Raw genomic sequence first — 19545 nt, forward strand, 5'->3', positions numbered from 1 at the left:
CAAATAGAACATCCAAAACTAATGTTTTTTGGAACAGTACTGCTGAGGTTCTTAGATGAACCCCATCACATAATATTGTAAGAGTTGCTCAAGGAACTGTAGGAATTCCACAATTCTTGTCCAAAAGAGATATGTTCTGTAAGTTTTTTCAGATGATATTGTAGATGAGGTAGTTTTGTGTACTAACTTAGAAGGAAAACGTATCGCTTCAGGAAGAAAAAAACATGGAAAAATATAACAAAAGAGGAACTGTATGCTTATATTGGCCTTACTCTTCTGGCAGGGGGTACAAAATCATACGATGTTCCTATCAGAAAACTCTTTAGGAACCCTTTTTCAGATCCACATTACAAAGCTACAATGTCAGTCAATAGATTTGAGGATATTCGGAGAAGCCTTCGTTTTGATGACAAGAGAACTCGTCCTGTCAGGTTGGAAACAGATAAATTAGCCCCAATTAGCTACATCTGGAATCTTTTTATCAAGAACTGTACTAAGCATTACCATTCTAGTGACAATGTGACAGTGGATGAGCAACTTCTTGCATTTAGGGGATGTTGCAATGTCATTCAGTATATGCCCAGCAAACCTGCTAAATTTCTTTTTTTTTTGTGCACATAGTAATGTTTTGAATTATTCACATCTTAGGCTGTGTTCCCACTGGCACTGGGGTCTGCCAGGAGGTGATCCGTAATGGATCTGATCTCTTGGTAACTCCAGTTAAGGCTGCTGGAATGCCGGGATTCCGCCAGCCTTAGCTGGGGTCACCAGGAGGTCAGATCCATTACAGATCTCCTCCTGTCAGACACCAGCGCTAGTGGGAATGCATCCTTACTTTGCAATTTTCAAATAAACTTTGAAAATTATTTTTGTTTGAGTTATTCCATGTTATTTGCACACGGGCCTAAAAGGCCCCAGGTATGTGAAAGTGTAGATTTTTATGGTCATGCGTTCTAGGGTTAAGCATTCCAAAAATTCCTGTGAAGCACCTGAAGGGTTAATAAACTTCTTGAATGTGCTTTTTATCACCTTGAGGGGTGCAGTTTTTAGAATGGTATCACTTTGGGGTATTTTCTATCACATAGACCCCTTAAATATAATGCTGAAGCTTTGGAAAATCATAGATTTGACCCAATTTCAGTATGTTACTGATAAAAAAAAACACCACAAAACCTGCAAATCAAAACAAATCCTCAAGAGTGCATGCATTACAAAATTACTTACTTATAGGTGAATTTTGAGTCATCAACCACTCCAGCTCCCCATGTGCTGTCCAATAAGTGCCACCTTCCATTTAAACATATCATGTTCCAGGCATGGTTTGTGTTTCTAGAAATCTTCTGTCCTATCATATAGCCTTGTCCCTTGGATAAGCCTCTGACTTCCTTACACTGCAGTCCAGCAATGCTGTTTACAATCAGTGAGAGTAGTTACATTATTAAATATCTTCATCATCCGGAAAGTATGTCGATAAAATTGAGAACGTTTTGTTTTGATACACATATTGAATACCGAACTTGTAAATGTGCAGCACATGCTTGTCCTAAACTTACCTGTCTTCATAAATGTGCCAGTTATCTTTGCTGTCAGGTACCACTAATCTGACTTATGGCAGGGAAGGTAGTGGTGACATCATTGCTGGGAGACATAATTGCCACCCAGCATACTCTTCATCAGTTCCTCTGTAGGTGAATTGCTTTCCCTTTCTGTTAGGTGGCAAACACCCCCCACCACCGCCATTGAAGGTCCCACAGGCCAGCCATCAGTAGGGCCATTCAGGGAACCAACTACAAAAGAGGTCTAGTGGCCAGATTAAATACATATAGTTTTTCCTTCCATTTTTCATTTATTGAATCATATTCACTCTGCTCCTGCTGCCCTTATATTGGAATAAATTCTTTGGCTCGGATTCATGAGTGTATTTTCACCATTAAGGGAGTGAGGGGGTTAAACACTTTGATACGTTGTAAAATATTTACGAAACTCAAACATACAAAAAAGTATCGGGTATCGCCGATTCCGATTCTGATACCGGAAGTCCCATTAAAGTCAATGGGATATAAATATCGGAAATAAAAAAAACCCTTTCGGGAGGGGGGGAAGAGTGTGGGCGGTGCGTGGGCGGACACTGTGCTTGTCTGTGTGTGCGGGCGGGGTCTGTGCGGGCCTGCCGGGGGCCTGTGCCGGCTGTCGGTGGTCTGTATGGGCCTCTCGGGGGCCTGTGCCGGCTGTCGGTGGTCTGTGCCGGCTGCCGGGGGCCTGTGCCGGCTGCCGGTGGTCTGTACGGGCCTGCTGGGGGTCTTGTGTGTGTGCAGGCATCGTCCGATGGGACTACAAGTCCCATCGGGCGATGCCTGCTACGCTGACAGTGATTGACACATTTGCCAATCATGGGACAGTATCTAGTCCCATCATCCGGCTAATGTGTTGAATGTAAAAAAAAATATATATATATATATACATACTACATACATACTACATATATACTACATTCATACAACATACATACAACATACGTACATACTACATTCATACAACATACATACTACATACATGCTACATATATACTACATTCATACAACACACATACATACTAAATACTACATACATGCTACATATATACTACATTCATACAGCATACATATATACTACATACATGCTACATACAGTCATATGTTAAAGTTTGGGCACACCTATTAATGTTAACCTTTTTTTTTTTATAACAATTTTGGTTTTGGCAACAGCTATTTCAGTTTCATATATCTAATAACTGATGGACTCAGTTATATTTCTGGATTCAAATGAGGTTTATTGTACTAACAGAAAATGTGCAATCTGCATTTTAACAAAATTTGACTGGTGCAAAAGTATGGGCACCCTTATCATTTTCTTGATTTGAACACTCCTAACTAGAGTTGAGCGACTTTTGCTTTTTTAGGGTCGCGTTTCGTTTCGTGAAACCCGACTTTTCCAAAAGTCGGGTCGAGCAAGATCGTCCGATTATAGGGAAAAGTTGGGGTCGTCCCGAAACACGAAACCCAATGTAAGTCAATGGGGAATAAAAGTCGGCAGTGAGAGGAGGACAGGAAACACACCTACAGTGCCCATTTGAATGCCAAAAGCATCAATTCTTCTTACTTAAGCTTGTCAACCTTAATTAACTCCATAATACAAGTTACGCACTGAAAAATGGGGGTTATTTGGCTAAATTTGTGGGGGGGGAGGGCTGGCTGCAGGTTTTCATGTGCCCTGGGCGAAAGAGCGCCCCTTTAACACATACCACAACTCATCATGCTCCGATACGGCAGAGAAATAGCGGTATAGTACAATGAAAAATACCTCACTTTTTACATCTCATGACGAGGCCCATCTATTTCTCCATACAAAATCATTGGTCCCATATAATGTTTGAAACAGTATATGATGAGCTCCACATAATGCTACAGTATATGTTGGTCCCCATGGATGAAGCTCCACTGTCTTATGGGCCCAAATAATGCTCCAAACATAATGGGCCCCATTTCTAATGCTCTAGTGTATAATGGGCCCTGTAAATGCTGCTCCAGTGTCTGATGTCCACCTTTGGAATGTTCCAGTGTATGGTGGGCCCCATCTATCATTCTCCAGAGTATAGTGCTCCCCAAAAATTGCTGTCCCAACATAGAAAACAATCAAATAAGTCTCCTCGCTAGGGAATCCCTGTACTTGTCTGGACAGGTGCTATAGCTTGCTTAACAGCTTGCCAGCCGTTCTCACGCCCAGTATGGATTGCACGTGATTGCACAAAGGTTAGAAAGGGTACCGTATCCCTGGATAACATGTATGGATAGCGTACACATTCAAAATATATGTCTATACAGCATGAGGCAGGCTCAGACGGTGTTAGGCCCAGTATGGATTGCACGTCATTGCACAAAGGTTAGAAGGGGTACCGTATCCCCGGATAACATGTATGGATAGCGTACACATTCAAAATATATGTCTATACAGCATGAGGCAGGCTCAGACGGTGTTAGGCCCAGTATGGATTGCACGTCATTGCACAAAGGTTAGAAGGGGTACCGTTTCCCCGTATAACATGTATGGATAGCGTACACATTCAAAATATATGTCTATACAGCATGAGGCAGGCTCAGACGGTGTTAGGCCCAGTATGGATTGCACGTCATTGCACAAAGGTTAGAAGGGGTACCGTATCCCCGGATAACATGTATGGATAGCGTACACATTCAAAATATATGTCTATACAGCATGAGGCAGGCTCAGACGGTGTTAGGCCCAGTATGGATTGCACGTCATTGCACAAAGGTTAGAAAGGGTACCGTATCCCTGGATAACATGTATGGATAGCGTACACATTCAAAATATATGTCTATACAGCATGAGGCAGGCTCAGACGGTGTTAGGCCCAGTATGGATTGCACGTCATTGCACAAAGGTTAGAAAGGGTACCGTATCCCCGGATAACATGTATGGATAGCGTACACATTCAAAATATATGTCTATACAGCATGAGGCAGGCTCAGACGGTGTTAGGCCCAGTATGGATTGCACGTCATTGCACAAAGGTTAGAAGGGGTACCGTATCCCCGGATAACATGTATGGATAGCGTACACATTCAAAATATATGTCTATACAGCATGAGGCAGGCTCAGACGGTGTTAGGCCCAGTATGGATTGCACGTCATTGCACAAAGGTTAGAAGGGGTACCGTATCCCCGGATAACATGTATGGATAGCGTACACATTCAAAATATATGTCTATACAGCATGAGGCAGGCTCAGAGGGTGTTAGGCCCAGTATGGATTGCACGTCATTGCACAAAGGTTAGAAAGGGTACCGTATCCCCGGATAACATGTATGGATAGCGTACACATTCAAAATATATGTCTATACAGCATGAGGCAGGCTCAGACGGTGTTAGGCCCAGTATGGATTGCACGTCATTGCACAAAGGTTAGAAGGGGTACCGTTTCCCCGTATAACATGTATGGATAGCGTACACATTCAAAATATATGTCTATACAGCATGAGGCAGGCTCAGACGGTGTTAGGCCCAGTATGGATTGCACGTCATTGCACAAAGGTTAGAAGGGGTACCGTATCCCCGGATAACATGTATGGATAGCGTACACATTCAAAATATATGTCTATACAGCATGAGGCAGGCTCAGACGGTGTTAGGCCCAGTATGGATTGCACGTCATTGCACAAAGGTTAGAAAGGGTACCGTATCCCTGGATAACATGTATGGATAGCGTACACATTCAAAATATATGTTTATACAGCATGAGGCAGGCTCAGACGGTGTTAGGCCCAGTATGGATTGCACGTCATTGCACAAAGGTTAGAAAGGGTACCGTATCCCCGGATAACATGTATGGATAGCGTACACATTCAAAATATATGTCTATACAGCATGAGGCAGGCTCAGACGGTGTTAGGCCCAGTATGGATTGCACGTCATTGCACAAAGGTTAGAAGGGGTACCGTATCCCCGGATAACATGTATGGATAGCGTACACATTCAAAATATATGTCTATACAGCATGAGGCAGGCTCAGACGGTGTTAGGCCCAGTATGGATTGCACGTCATTGCACAAAGGTTAGAAGGGGTACCGTATCCCCGGATAACATGTATGGATAGCGTACACATTCAAAATATATGTATATACAGCATGAGGCAGGCTCAGACGGTGTTAGGCCCAGTATGGATTGCACGTCATTGCACAAAGGTTAGAAGGGGTACCGTATCCCCGGATAACATGTATGGATAGCGTACACATTCAAAATATATGTCTATACAGCATGAGGCAGGCTCAGACGGTGTTAGGCCCAGTATGGATTGCACGTCATTGCACAAAGGTTAGAAGGGGTACCGTATCCCCGGATAACATGTATGGATAGCGTACACATTCAAAATATATGTCTATACAGCATGAGGCAGGCTCAGACGGTGTTAGGCCCAGTATGGATTGCACGTCATTGCACAAAGGTTAGAAAGGGTACCGTATCCCTGGATAACATGTATGGATAGCGTACACATTCAAAATATATGTCTATACAGCATGAGGCAGGCTCAGACGGTGTTAGGCCCAGTATGGATTGCACGTCATTGCACAAAGGTTAGAAAGGGTACCGTATCCCCGGATAACATGTATGGATAGCGTACACATTCAAAATATATGTCTATACAGCATGAGGCAGGCTCAGACGGTGTTAGGCCCAGTATGGATTGCACGTCATTGCACAAAGGTTAGAAGGGGTACCGTATCCCCGGATAACATGTATGGATAGCGTACACATTCAAAATATATGTCTATACAGCATGAGGCAGGCTCAGACGGTGTTAGGCCCAGTATGGATTGCACGTGATTGCACAAAGGTTAGAAAGGGTACCGTATCCCTGGATAACATGTGTGGATAGCGTACACATTCAAAATATATGTCTATACAGCATGAGGCAGGCTCAGACGGTGTTAGGCCCAGTATGGATTGCACATCATTGCACAAAGGTTAGAAGGGGTACCGTATCCCCGGATAACATGTATGGATAGCGTACACATTCAAAATATATGTCTATACAGCATGAGGCAGGCTCAGACGGTGTTAGGCCCAGTATGGATTGCACGTCATTGCACAAAGGTTAGAAGGGGTACCGTATCCCCGGATAACATGTATGGATAGCGTACACATTCAAAATATATGTCTATACAGCATGAGGCAGGCTCAGACGGTGTTAGGCCCAGTATGGATTGCACGTCATTGCACAAAGGTTAGAAGGGGTACCGTATCCCCGGATAACATGTATGGATAGCGTACACATTCAAAATATATGTCTATACAGCATGAGGCAGGCTCAGACGGTGTTAGGCCCAGTATGGATTGCACGTCATTGCACAAAGGTTAGAAAGGGTACCGTATCCCTGGATAACATGTATGGATAGCGTACACATTCAAAATATATGTCTATACAGCATGAGGCAGGCTCAGACGGTGTTAGGCCCAGTATGGATTGCACGTCATTGCACAAAGGTTAGAAAGGGTACCGTATCCCTGGATAACATGTATGGATAGCGTACACATTCAAAATACATGTCTATACAGCATGAGGCAGGCTCAGACGGTGTTAGGCCCAGTATGGGTTGCACGTCATTGCACAAAGGTTAGAAGGGGTACCGTATCCCCGGATAACATGTATGGATAGCGTACACATTCAAAATATATGTCTATACAGCATGAGGCAGGCTCAGACAGTGTTAGGCCCAGTATGGATTGCACGTCATTGCACAAAGGTTAGAAGGGGTACCGTATCCCCGGATAACATGTATGGATAGCGTACACATTCAAAATATATGTCTATACAGCATGAGGCAGGCTCAGACGGTGTTAGGCCCAGTATGGATTGCACGTCATTGCACAAAGGTTAGAAGGGGTACCGTATCCCCGGATAACATGTATGGATAGCGTACACATTCAAAATATATGTCTATACAGCATGAGGCAGGCTCAGACGGTGTTAGGCCCAGTATGGATTGCACGTCATTGCACAAAGGTTAGAAAGGGTACCGTATCCCTGGATAACATGTATGGATAGCGTACACATTCAAAATATATGTCTATACAGCATGAGGCAGGCTCAGACGGTGTTAGGCCCAGTATGGATTGCATGTCATTGCACAAAGGTTAGAAGGGGTACCGTATCCCCGGATAACATGTATGGATAGCGTACACATTCAAAATATATGTCTATACAGCATGAGGCAGGCTCAGACGGTGTTAGGCCCAGTATGGATTGCACGTCATTGCACAAAGGTTAGAAGGGGTACCGTATCCCCGGATAACATGTATGGATAGCGTACACATTCAAAATATATGTCTATACAGCATGAGGCAGGCTCAGACGGTGTTAGACCCAGTATGGATTGCACGTGATTGCACAAAGGTTAGAAAGGGTACCGTATCCCTGGATAACATGTATGGATAGCGTACACATTCAAAATATATGTCTATACAGCATGAGGCAGGCTCAGACGGTGTTAGGCCCAGTATGGATTGCACGTCATTGCACAAAGGTTAGAAGGGGTACCGTATCCCCGGATAACATGTATGGATAGCGTACACATTCAAAATATATGTCTATACAGCATGAGGCAGGCTCAGACGGTGTTAGGCCCAGTATGGATTGCACGTCATTGCACAAAGGTTAGAAAGGGTACCGTATCCCTGGATAACATGTATGGATAGCGTACACATTCAAAATACATGTCTATACAGCATGAGGCAGGCTCAGACGGTGTTAGGCCCAGTATGGGTTGCACGTCATTGCACAAAGGTTAGAAGGGGTACCGTATCCCCGGATAACATGTATGGATAGCGTACACATTCAAAATATATGTCTATACAGCATGAGGCAGGCTCAGACAGTGTTAGGCCCAGTATGGATTGCACGTCATTGCACAAAGGTTAGAAGGGGTACCGTATCCCCGGATAACATGTATGGATAGCGTACACATTCAAAATATATGTCTATACAGCATGAGGCAGGCTCAGACGGTGTTAGGCCCAGTATGGATTGCACGTCATTGCACAAAGGTTAGAAGGGGTACCGTATCCCCGGATAACATGTATGGATAGCGTACACATTCAAAATATATGTCTATACAGCATGAGGCAGGCTCAGACGGTGTTAGGCCCAGTATGGATTGCACGTCATTGCACAAAGGTTAGAAAGGGTACCGTATCCCTGGATAACATGTATGGATAGCGTACACATTCAAAATATATGTCTATACAGCATGAGGCAGGCTCAGACGGTGTTAGGCCCAGTATGGATTGCACGTCATTGCACAAAGGTTAGAAGGGGTACCGTATCCCCGGATAACATGTATGGATAGCGTACACATTCAAAATATATGTCTATACAGCATGAGGCAGGCTCAGACGGTGTTAGGCCCAGTATGGATTGCACGTCATTGCACAAAGGTTAGAAGGGGTACCGTATCCCCGGATAACATGTATGGATAGCGTACACATTCAAAATATATGTCTATACAGCATGAGGCAGGCTCAGACGGTGTTAGACCCAGTATGGATTGCACGTGATTGCACAAAGGTTAGAAAGGGTACCGTATCCCTGGATAACATGTATGGATAGCGTACACATTCAAAATATATGTCTATACAGCATGAGGCAGGCTCAGACGGTGTTAGGCCCAGTATGGATTGCACGTCATTGCACAAAGGTTAGAAGGGGTACCGTATCCCCGGATAACATGTATGGATAGCGTACACATTCAAAATATATGTCTATACAGCATGAGGCAGGCTCAGACGGTGTTAGGCCCAGTATGGATTGCACATCATTGCACAAAGGTTAGAAGGTGTACCGTATCCCCGAATAACATGTATGGATAGCGTACACATTCAAAATATATGTCTATACAGCATGAGGCAGGCTCAGACGGTGTTAGGCCCAGTATGGATTGCACGTCATTGCACAAAGTTTAGAAAGGGTACCGTATCCCTGGATAACATGTATGGATAGCGTACACATTCAAAATATATGTCTATACAGCATGAGGCAGGCTCAGACGGTGTTAGGCCCAGTATGGATTGCACGTCATTGCACAAAGGTTAGAAGGGGTACCGTATCCCCGGATAACATGTATGGATAGCGTACACATTCAAAATATATGTCTATACAGCATGAGGCAGGCTCAGACGGTGTTAGGCCCAGTATGGAGTGCACGTCATTGCACAAAGGTTAGAAGGGGTACCGTATCCCCGGATAACATGTATGGATAGCGTACACATTCAAAATATATGTCTATACAGCATGAGGCAGGCTCAGACGGTGTTAGGCCCAGTATGGATTGCACGTCATTGCACAAAGGTTAGAAGGGGTACCGTATCCCCGGATAACATGTATGGATAGCGTACACATTCAAAATATATGTCTATACAGCATGAGGCAGGCTCAGACGGTGTTAGGCCCAGTATGGATTGCACGTCATTGCACAAAGGTTAGAAGGGGTACCGTATCCCCGGATAACATGTATGGATAGCGTACACATTCAAAATATATGTCTATACAGCATGAGGCAGGCTCAGACGGTGTTAGGCCCAGTATGGATTGCACGTCATTGTACAAAGGTTAGAAAGGGTACCGTATCCCTGGATAACATGTATGGATAGCGTACACATTCAAAATATATATCTATACAGCATGAGGCAGGCTCAGACGGTGTTAGGCCCAGTATGGATTGCACGTCATTGCACAAAGGTTAGAAGGGGTACCGTATCCCCGGATAACATGTATGGATAGCGTACACATTCAAAATATATGTCTATACAGCATGAGGCAGGCTCAGACGGTGTTAGGCCCAGTATGGATTGCACGTCATTGCACAAAGGTTAGAAAGGGTACCGTATCCCTGGATAACATGTATGGATAGCGTACACATTCAAAATATATGTCTATACAGCATGAGGCAGGCTCAGACGGTGTTAGGCCCAGTATGGATTGCACGTCATTGCACAAAGGTTAGAAGGGGTACCGTATCCCCGGATAACATGTATGGATAGCGTACACATTCAAAATATATGTCTATACAGCATGAGGCAGGCTCAGACGGTGTTAGGCCCAGTATGGATTGCACGTGATTGCACAAAGGTTAGAAAGGGTACCGTATCCCTGGATAACATGTGTGGATAGCGTACACATTCAAAATATATGTCTATACAGCATGAGGCAGGCTCAGACGGTGTTAGGCCCAGTATGGATTGCACATCATTGCACAAAGGTTAGAAGGGGTACCGTATCCCCGGATAACATGTATGGATAGCGTACACATTCAAAATATATGTCTATACAGCATGAGGCAGGCTCAGACGGTGTTAGGCCCAGTATGGATTGCACGTCATTGCACAAAGGTTAGAAGGGGTACCGTATCCCCGGATAACATGTATGGATAGCGTACACATTCAAAATATATGTCTATACAGCATGAGGCAGGCTCAGACGGTGTTAGGCCCAGTATGGATTGCACGTCATTGCACAAAGGTTAGAAGGGGTACCGTATCCCCGGATAACATGTATGGATAGCGTACACATTCAAAATATATGTCTATACAGCATGAGGCAGGCTCAGACGGTGTTAGGCCCAGTATGGATTGCACGTCATTGCACAAAGGTTAGAAAGGGTACCGTATCCCTGGATAACATGTATGGATAGCGTACACATTCAAAATATATGTCTATACAGCATGAGGCAGGCTCAGACGGTGTTAGGCCCAGTATGGATTGCACGTCATTGCACAAAGGTTAGAAAGGGTACCGTATCCCTGGATAACATGTATGGATAGCGTACACATTCAAAATACATGTCTATACAGCATGAGGCAGGCTCAGACGGTGTTAGGCCCAGTATGGGTTGCACGTCATTGCACAAAGGTTAGAAGGGGTACCGTATCCCCGGATAACATGTATGGATAGCGTACACATTCAAAATATATGTCTATACAGCATGAGGCAGGCTCAGACAGTGTTAGGCCCAGTATGGATTGCACGTCATTGCACAAAGGTTAGAAGGGGTACCGTATCCCCGGATAACATGTATGGATAGCGTACACATTCAAAATATATGTCTATACAGCATGAGGCAGGCTCAGACGGTGTTAGGCCCAGTATGGATTGCACGTCATTGCACAAAGGTTAGAAGGGGTACCGTATCCCCGGATAACATGTATGGATAGCGTACACATTCAAAATATATGTCTATACAGCATGAGGCAGGCTCAGACGGTGTTAGGCCCAGTATGGATTGCACGTCATTGCACAAAGGTTAGAAGGGGTACCGTATCCCCGGATAACATGTATGGATAGCGTACACATTCAAAATATATGTCTATACAGCATGAGGCAGGCTCAGACGGTGTTAGACCCAGTATGGATTGCACGTGATTGCACAAAGGTTAGAAAGGGTACCGTATCCCTGGATAACATGTATGGATAGCGTACACATTCAAAATATATGTCTATACAGCATGAGGCAGGCTCAGACGGTGTTAGGCCCAGTATGGATTGCACGTCATTGCACAAAGGTTAGAAGGGGTACCGTATCCCCGGATAACATGTATGGATAGCGTACACATTCAAAATATATGTCTATACAGCATGAGGCAGGCTCAGACGGTGTTAGGCCCAGTATGGATTGCACGTCATTGCACAAAGGTTAGAAAGGGTACCGTATCCCTGGATAACATGTATGGATAGCGTACACATTCAAAATACATGTCTATACAGCATGAGGCAGGCTCAGACGGTGTTAGGCCCAGTATGGGTTGCACGTCATTGCACAAAGGTTAGAAGGGGTACCGTATCCCCGGATAACATGTATGGATAGCGTACACATTCAAAATATATGTCTATACAGCATGAGGCAGGCTCAGACAGTGTTAGGCCCAGTATGGATTGCACGTCATTGCACAAAGGTTAGAAGGGGTACCGTATCCCCGGATAACATGTATGGATAGCGTACACATTCAAAATATATGTCTATACAGCATGAGGCAGGCTCAGACGGTGTTAGGCCCAGTATGGATTGCACGTCATTGCACAAAGGTTAGAAGGGGTACCGTATCCCCGGATAACATGTATGGATAGCGTACACATTCAAAATATATGTCTATACAGCATGAGGCAGGCTCAGACGGTGTTAGGCCCAGTATGGATTGCACGTCATTGCACAAAGGTTAGAAAGGGTACCGTATCCCTGGATAACATGTATGGATAGCGTACACATTCAAAATATATGTCTATACAGCATGAGGCAGGCTCAGACGGTGTTAGGCCCAGTATGGATTGCACGTCATTGCACAAAGGTTAGAAGGGGTACCGTATCCCCGGATAACATGTATGGATAGCGTACACATTCAAAATATATGTCTATACAGCATGAGGCAGGCTCAGACGGTGTTAGGCCCAGTATGGATTGCACGTCATTGCACAAAGGTTAGAAGGGGTACCGTATCCCCGGATAACATGTATGGATAGCATACACATTCAAAATATATGTCTATACAGCATGAGGCAGGCTCAGACGGTGTTAGACCCAGTATGGATTGCACGTGATTGCACAAAGGTTAGAAAGGGTACCGTATCCCTGGATAACATGTATGGATAGCGTACACATTCAAAATATATGTCTATACAGCATGAGGCAGGCTCAGACGGTGTTAGGCCCAGTATGGATTGCACGTCATTGCACAAAGGTTAGAAGGGGTACCGTATCCCCGGATAACATGTATGGATAGCGTACACATTCAAAATATATGTCTATACAGCATGAGGCAGGCTCAGACGGTGTTAGGCCCAGTATGGATTGCACATCATTGCACAAAGGTTAGAAGGTGTACCGTATCCCCGAATAACATGTATGGATAGCGTACACATTCAAAATATATGTCTATACAGCATGAGGCAGGCTCAGACGGTGTTAGGCCCAGTATGGATTGCACGTCATTGCACAAAGTTTAGAAAGGGTACCGTATCCCTGGATAACATGTATGGATAGCGTACACATTCAAAATATATGTCTATACAGCATGAGGCAGGCTCAGACGGTGTTAGGCCCAGTATGGATTGCACGTCATTGCACAAAGGTTAGAAGGGGTACCGTATCCCCGGATAACATGTATGGATAGCGTACACATTCAAAATATATGTCTATACAGCATGAGGCAGGCTCAGACGGTGTTAGGCCCAGTATGGAGTGCACGTCATTGCACAAAGGTTAGAAGGGGTACCGTATCCCCGGATAACATGTATGGATAGCGTACACATTCAAAATATATGTCTATACAGCATGAGGCAGGCTCAGACGGTGTTAGGCCCAGTATGGATTGCACGTCATTGCACAAAGGTTAGAAGGGGTACCGTATCCCCGGATAACATGTATGGATAGCGTACACATTCAAAATATATGTCTATACAGCATGAGGCAGGCTCAGACGGTGTTAGGCCCAGTATGGATTGCACGTCATTGCACAAAGGTTAGAAGGGGTACCGTATCCCCGGATAACATGTATGGATAGCGTACACATTCAAAATATATGTCTATACAGCATGAGGCAGGCTCAGACGGTGTTAGGCCCAGTATGGATTGCACGTCATTGTACAAAGGTTAGAAAGGGTACCGTATCCCTGGATAACATGTATGGATAGCGTACACATTCAAAATATATATCTATACAGCATGAGGCAGGCTCAGACGGTGTTAGGCCCAGTATGGATTGCACGTCATTGCACAAAGGTTAGAAGGGGTACCGTATCCCCGGATAACATGTATGGATAGCGTACACATTCAAAATATATGTCTATACAGCATGAGGCAGGCTCAGACGGTGTTAGGCCCAGTATGGATTGCACGTCATTGCACAAAGGTTAGAAAGGGTACCGTATCCCTGGATAACATGTATGGATAGCGTACACATTCAAAATATATGTCTATACAGCATGAGGCAGGCTCAGACGGTGTTAGGCCCAGTATGGATTGCACGTCATTGCACAAAGGTTAGAAGGGTTACCGTATCCCCGGATAACATGTATGGAAAGCGTACACATTCAAAATATATGTCTATACAGCATGAGGCAGGCTCAGACGGTGTTAGGCCCAGTATGGATTGCACGTCATTGCACAAAGTTTAGAAGGGGTAACGTATCCCCGGATAACTTGTATGGATAGCGTACACATTCAAAATATATGTCTATACATCAGGAGGCAGGCTCAGACGGTGTCAGGCACAGTTTGGATTTGACGGCCCAGATTACACAGCGGAGGAGCAGGGAGAGGTAAAGATTGCAAATGCTGGGGCCCTGGCCAAGCAAGGGGGGCCCACTCGTGGGCGTCGGTACTGGCACTGGGCCCCTCATAGTACAGCGGTGTGTCTGACGGCGGGTGTGCACCACCACCGTCAGAGACACTTGATTGCACTATGAGGGACCCTGTGCCAGTGCCCGCGCCCAAGAGTCGGCCTACCCACCTGTCCAGGGCAACGGCACTCGCACGGTGTCGTGCGCTAGGTGGTGACCCCGGCCATGGGGGGGGAGGCAGCACAGTTAGGGAGTTTTAGAAAGTGGCATATGTTGATGTTGGACATTCAACTGATGCAAAAGGCGAAATAGGTGAAGTACCAGGAAGAGGTGGACCAAAGCAAGCCATTTTTCTGTCACCCTATGTGTCATCAGGGGAAGGTGGGACAAAATCCTTGGAAACCCATGCGTGGTTCATTTTAATGAAGGTTAGATCATCCACATTTTGGGTTGACCGACGGGTCCTTTTTTCTGTCAGGATTGATCCAGCTGCACTGAAGACTCTTTCCGATAGCACACTTGCAGCTGGGCAAGCGAGCTCCTGTAAGGCATATTGGGCCAATTCAGGCCAGGTGTCCAGTTTAGCGGCCCAATAGTCAAAGGGGAATGACCTGTGTGGGAGAACATCGATATGGGAGGAAAAGTAGTTTGTAACCATAGTTGACAACTGCTGTCTCCTGTCACTTTCCATCAATGCAGTATTACCAGTTGTGTGAGCGGTATTTGAAAAATCAGTCCACAACATTTTCATGAAACCCCTGTCTCCAACGCCACTTCTGCTGTGTGCACCACGAACACCTCTGCCAAGCTGCCCCCGGCCCGTACGGCTCGTGTGAGAACCATCACCGCTGCTGTGTGCTGGGAATGCCTCAAGCAACCGATTTACCAGAGTTGCTTGTTTATTAGCCAATATTAGGTCAAGGTTCTCCTGTGGCATGATGTTTTGTAATTTGCCTTTATAGCGTGGATCCAGGATGCTGGCCAACCAGTAGTCGTCATCGTTCATCATTTTGGCAATGCGGGGGTCCCTTTTTAGGATCCGCAAGGCATAATCTGACATGTGGGCCAATGTTCCCGGTGTCAATGATGCACTGCGAGTGCTGGGTGGAGGAGCACTTTCTGGCAAATCCACATCCCTCCAGTCACGCACAAACCCTGTACCAGACCTTGCCACGCCAACATTTTCACTTGCCCCACGAGATGCATCCTCCTCCCCTAAGTAATCATCCCCATCATCCTCCTCCTCCTCCTCCTCTTCTTCCTCCACCTCGTCCAGGAGAGGTCCCTGAGCAGACAATGGCTGAATGTCATCAAGGATTCCCTCCTCCTCTTCCTCCTCATCAACATTGGCTGCAGACGCCTGCTCCTTAAGGTGCGTCAAAGTTTGCATGAGCAGACGCATTAGTTGGATGCTCATGCTTAGGATGGCGTCGTCTGCGCTTACCAGCCGTGTGCATTCCTCAAAACACTGAAGGACTTTACAAAGGTCTTTCAGCTTCGACCACTGCACGCCTGTCAACTCCATGTCTGCTCTCAAAGTGCCTGGCCGTGTATCCTCCCACAAATGCATTATGGCCTGCCTCTGCTCGCACAGCCGCTCCACCATGTGCAGGGTGGAGTTCCACCTTGTTGCAATGTCGATAATGAGGCGGTGGTTGGGAAGGTGGAGCAATCGCTGCAGCTTCTGCATACGAACGGAGTGTACAGGCGACCGGCGGATGTGCGCGCACAGTCTTCGCACCTTCTGGAGCAGGGCTGTTAACTCCGGATAATTTTTGAGGAAGCACTGCACCACCAGGTTCAAGGTGTGAGCCAAGCAAGGTATGTGGCTGAGTTTTGAAAGGGCTATGGCTGCCACAAAATTACGGCCGTTATCACTAACTACCTTGCCTGCCTCAAGATGTACACTGCCCAGCCATGACTCAGTTTGTCGCTTCAAGTACTCGGCCAGCACCTCGGCGGTGTGTCTGTCGCCCAAACACATCATCTGCAACACAGCCTGCTGACGCTTTCCACTAGCTGCTCGATAGGGGGACACATCGTGTGCAACAGTGGCAGCTGCAGATGGAGTGCTCGTACGACTGCGCTCTGTGGACGAGCTGTCGCTTCTGGAGGAGGAGGAGGAGGAGGAGGGTCGAACGCCTACAGCCAACTGTTTCCTATACCGTGGGCTAGGCAGCACTGTCCCACCACCGCTGTCCCCTGTGGACCCTGCATTCACCACATTAACCCAGTGCGCAGTGATGGACACGTAACGGCCCTGGCCATGCCGACTGGACCATGCATCAGTTGTGAGGTGCACCTTTCCGCTCACTGACTGCTTGAGTGCATGGACAATGCGGTCTTTCACATGATGGTGGAGGGCTGGGATGGCTTTGCAAGAGAAGAAGTGGCGACTGGGTAGGTCATAGCGTGGTACTGCATAGGCCATGAGTTCGCGGAAAGCTGTGCTTTCCACCAACCGAAAGGGCATCATCTCAAACGAGATTAGTTTGGCAATGTGGGCGTTCAAACCCAGTGTACGCGGATGAGAGACTGAGTACTTTCTTGACCTACTCATAGTGTCTGGGAGGGTGAGCTGGACTTGAGAGCTGCATATGGTGGAAGTAGCGGTGGACAGGGCGGACTGAGAGAGGGTTGATGATGGTGATGGAGTTGGTGTTCTTTATGATGGCCTAGAATCAGTCTTTCGTTGATATAACAGTGGGATTCCCTGACTGCTGTGGCCTTGCAACAACACCTCAACATTTGCTGCTGTGCTAACCGGTGTGCTTACAGTGGGGGAAACAATGTAGCGTTGCTGACTACCTTCGTTGTGATCAGTTGCACATGTGGCACTTGAGGTTTGGTGTTGTGTCCACGCTTGCAAGTGCATGCTGGTTAAATGTCTAAGCATGCAACTGGTATTCAAATTTTTCAGATTTTTCCCTCGGCTAAAGGTCTTTGCGCACTTCTTACAGATAACCTTGGCCTGATCATGAGGATTTTGTTCAAAAAACTGCCACACTGCACTCTTCCTACTTTGGCAGACATTTTGCGGCCTAGCACGCTGTGATCTTTTGACCCTCTGGACAAGCTGTCCAGCAACTCTTTTGATGTTTGGAACCTGTCTTTGGAGTGCTCCGGGCCTGCCAGATAACAGCTGTTGCGATGTCGATGTCTGCTGTGGATGCTCCTCATCTGAGCTATTGGAAGCAGCACCCTCTTCCCCCAATGGATGCCAATCTGGGTCAACAACTGGGTCATCCATCACCTCCTCTTCTATGTTATGTGCACCTTTCTCTGTGTCACCGTGTATGGTGGTATAGTGTGCGGGAAGGGGCACCTGAGTCTCATCAGGGTCAAAATCTGGCTCTGTACACTGCGAGGACAATGTAGTGCTCTGAGTGAATGTACCAGCAGAATCATCCATCAGTGGCTGTGCATCAGTGCACTCCATGTCAGATTCATCTTGGCCTGGGTAATTCACCATTTGACTTGATAATCCAGGCATGGTATGTGAAAACAGCTCCATGGAGTAATCAGTAGTATGGCCTGCATCATCCTTCAATCTTGGTTGGGGTGAAGGACACAAGGATAGGTGTGGTTCATGAACATGAGCCTCCAATGACGACTCAGTGCTTTTACTTTTTACAACTGAAGAAGAGGAGGCGATAGAGCTGGAGGCTGAGTCAGCAATGTAAGACAAAACTTTTTCCTGATGCTCTGCCTTTAAAAGCGGTTTGCCAACTCCTAGAAAACTAAGCGTTCGAGGCCTTATGTAGACAGACGATGACGCAGGGTCAGCACCTCCTGCATTTGGTCCTATTTTGCTCTTGCCACTACCATCAGATCCACCACCAACACCATCATTACCAGCTGCCAACCCCCGCCCAATTCCACGGCCTCTTCCACCAGCCTTCCTCATTTTTGGTAGAAATGTAGACAAAATCCAACAAACTATATAGTAATGTAAAACAAGGTACAAGGTGTCTATAGGACAGGGGAGTTTTAGTATTTCTGCACACACTTGTGGACAGTGGACACTTGTGGATTGTGTGCGGCCCACTGATATCTGAGCGCTATGTGACACGCTCGATGGCACAGCTGCCTGTGACCAAAGTGACGAGAGGATAATGGAGATTTTGAATCTCTGCGTACACTTGTGGACAGTGGACACTTGTGGATTGTGTGCGGCCCACTGATATCTGAGCGCTATGTGACACGCTCGATGGCACAGCTGCCTGTGACCAAAGTGACGAGAGGATAATGGAGATTTTGAATCTCTGCGTACACTTGTGGACAGTGGACACTTGTGGATTGTGTGCGGCCCACTGATATCTGAGCGCTATGTGACACGCTCGATGGCACAGCTGCCTGTGACCAAAGTGACGAGAGGATAATGGAGATTTTGAATCTCTGCGTACACTTGTGGACAGTGGACACTTGTGGATTGTGTGCGGCCCACTGATATCTGAGCGCTATGTGACACGCTCGATGGCACAGCTGCCTGTGACCAAAGTGACGAGAGGATAATGGAGATTTTGAATCTCTGCGTACACTTGTGGACAGTGGACACTTGTGGATTGTGTGCGGCCCACTGATATCTGAGCGCTATGTGACACGCTCGATGGCACAGCTGCCTGTGACCAAAGTGACGAGAGGATAATGGAGATTTTGAATCTCTG

General features: G+C 46.2%; 1 protein-coding gene across 1 annotated transcript in view; it reads right to left on the bottom strand.

Annotated features, from left to right (window-relative positions):
• Window positions 1–19545, bottom strand: part of LOC141091131 (kyphoscoliosis peptidase-like) — a 256972-nt gene that overhangs the window by 36783 nt on the left and 200644 nt on the right. Inside the window, exon 11 of the mRNA XM_073576523.1 lies at window positions 1225–1407. Within this exon, the coding sequence (XP_073432624.1) occupies window positions 1225–1407 (183 nt within the window). The remainder of the gene's footprint in view (window positions 1–1224; window positions 1408–19545) is intronic.

The sequence above is a fragment of the Dendrobates tinctorius genome, unplaced genomic scaffold (assembly GCF_039654945.1).
Source record: "Dendrobates tinctorius isolate UK_male_01 unplaced genomic scaffold, ASM3965494v1 ptg000049l, whole genome shotgun sequence".
Taxonomy (NCBI): Eukaryota; Metazoa; Chordata; class Amphibia; order Anura; family Dendrobatidae; genus Dendrobates; species Dendrobates tinctorius.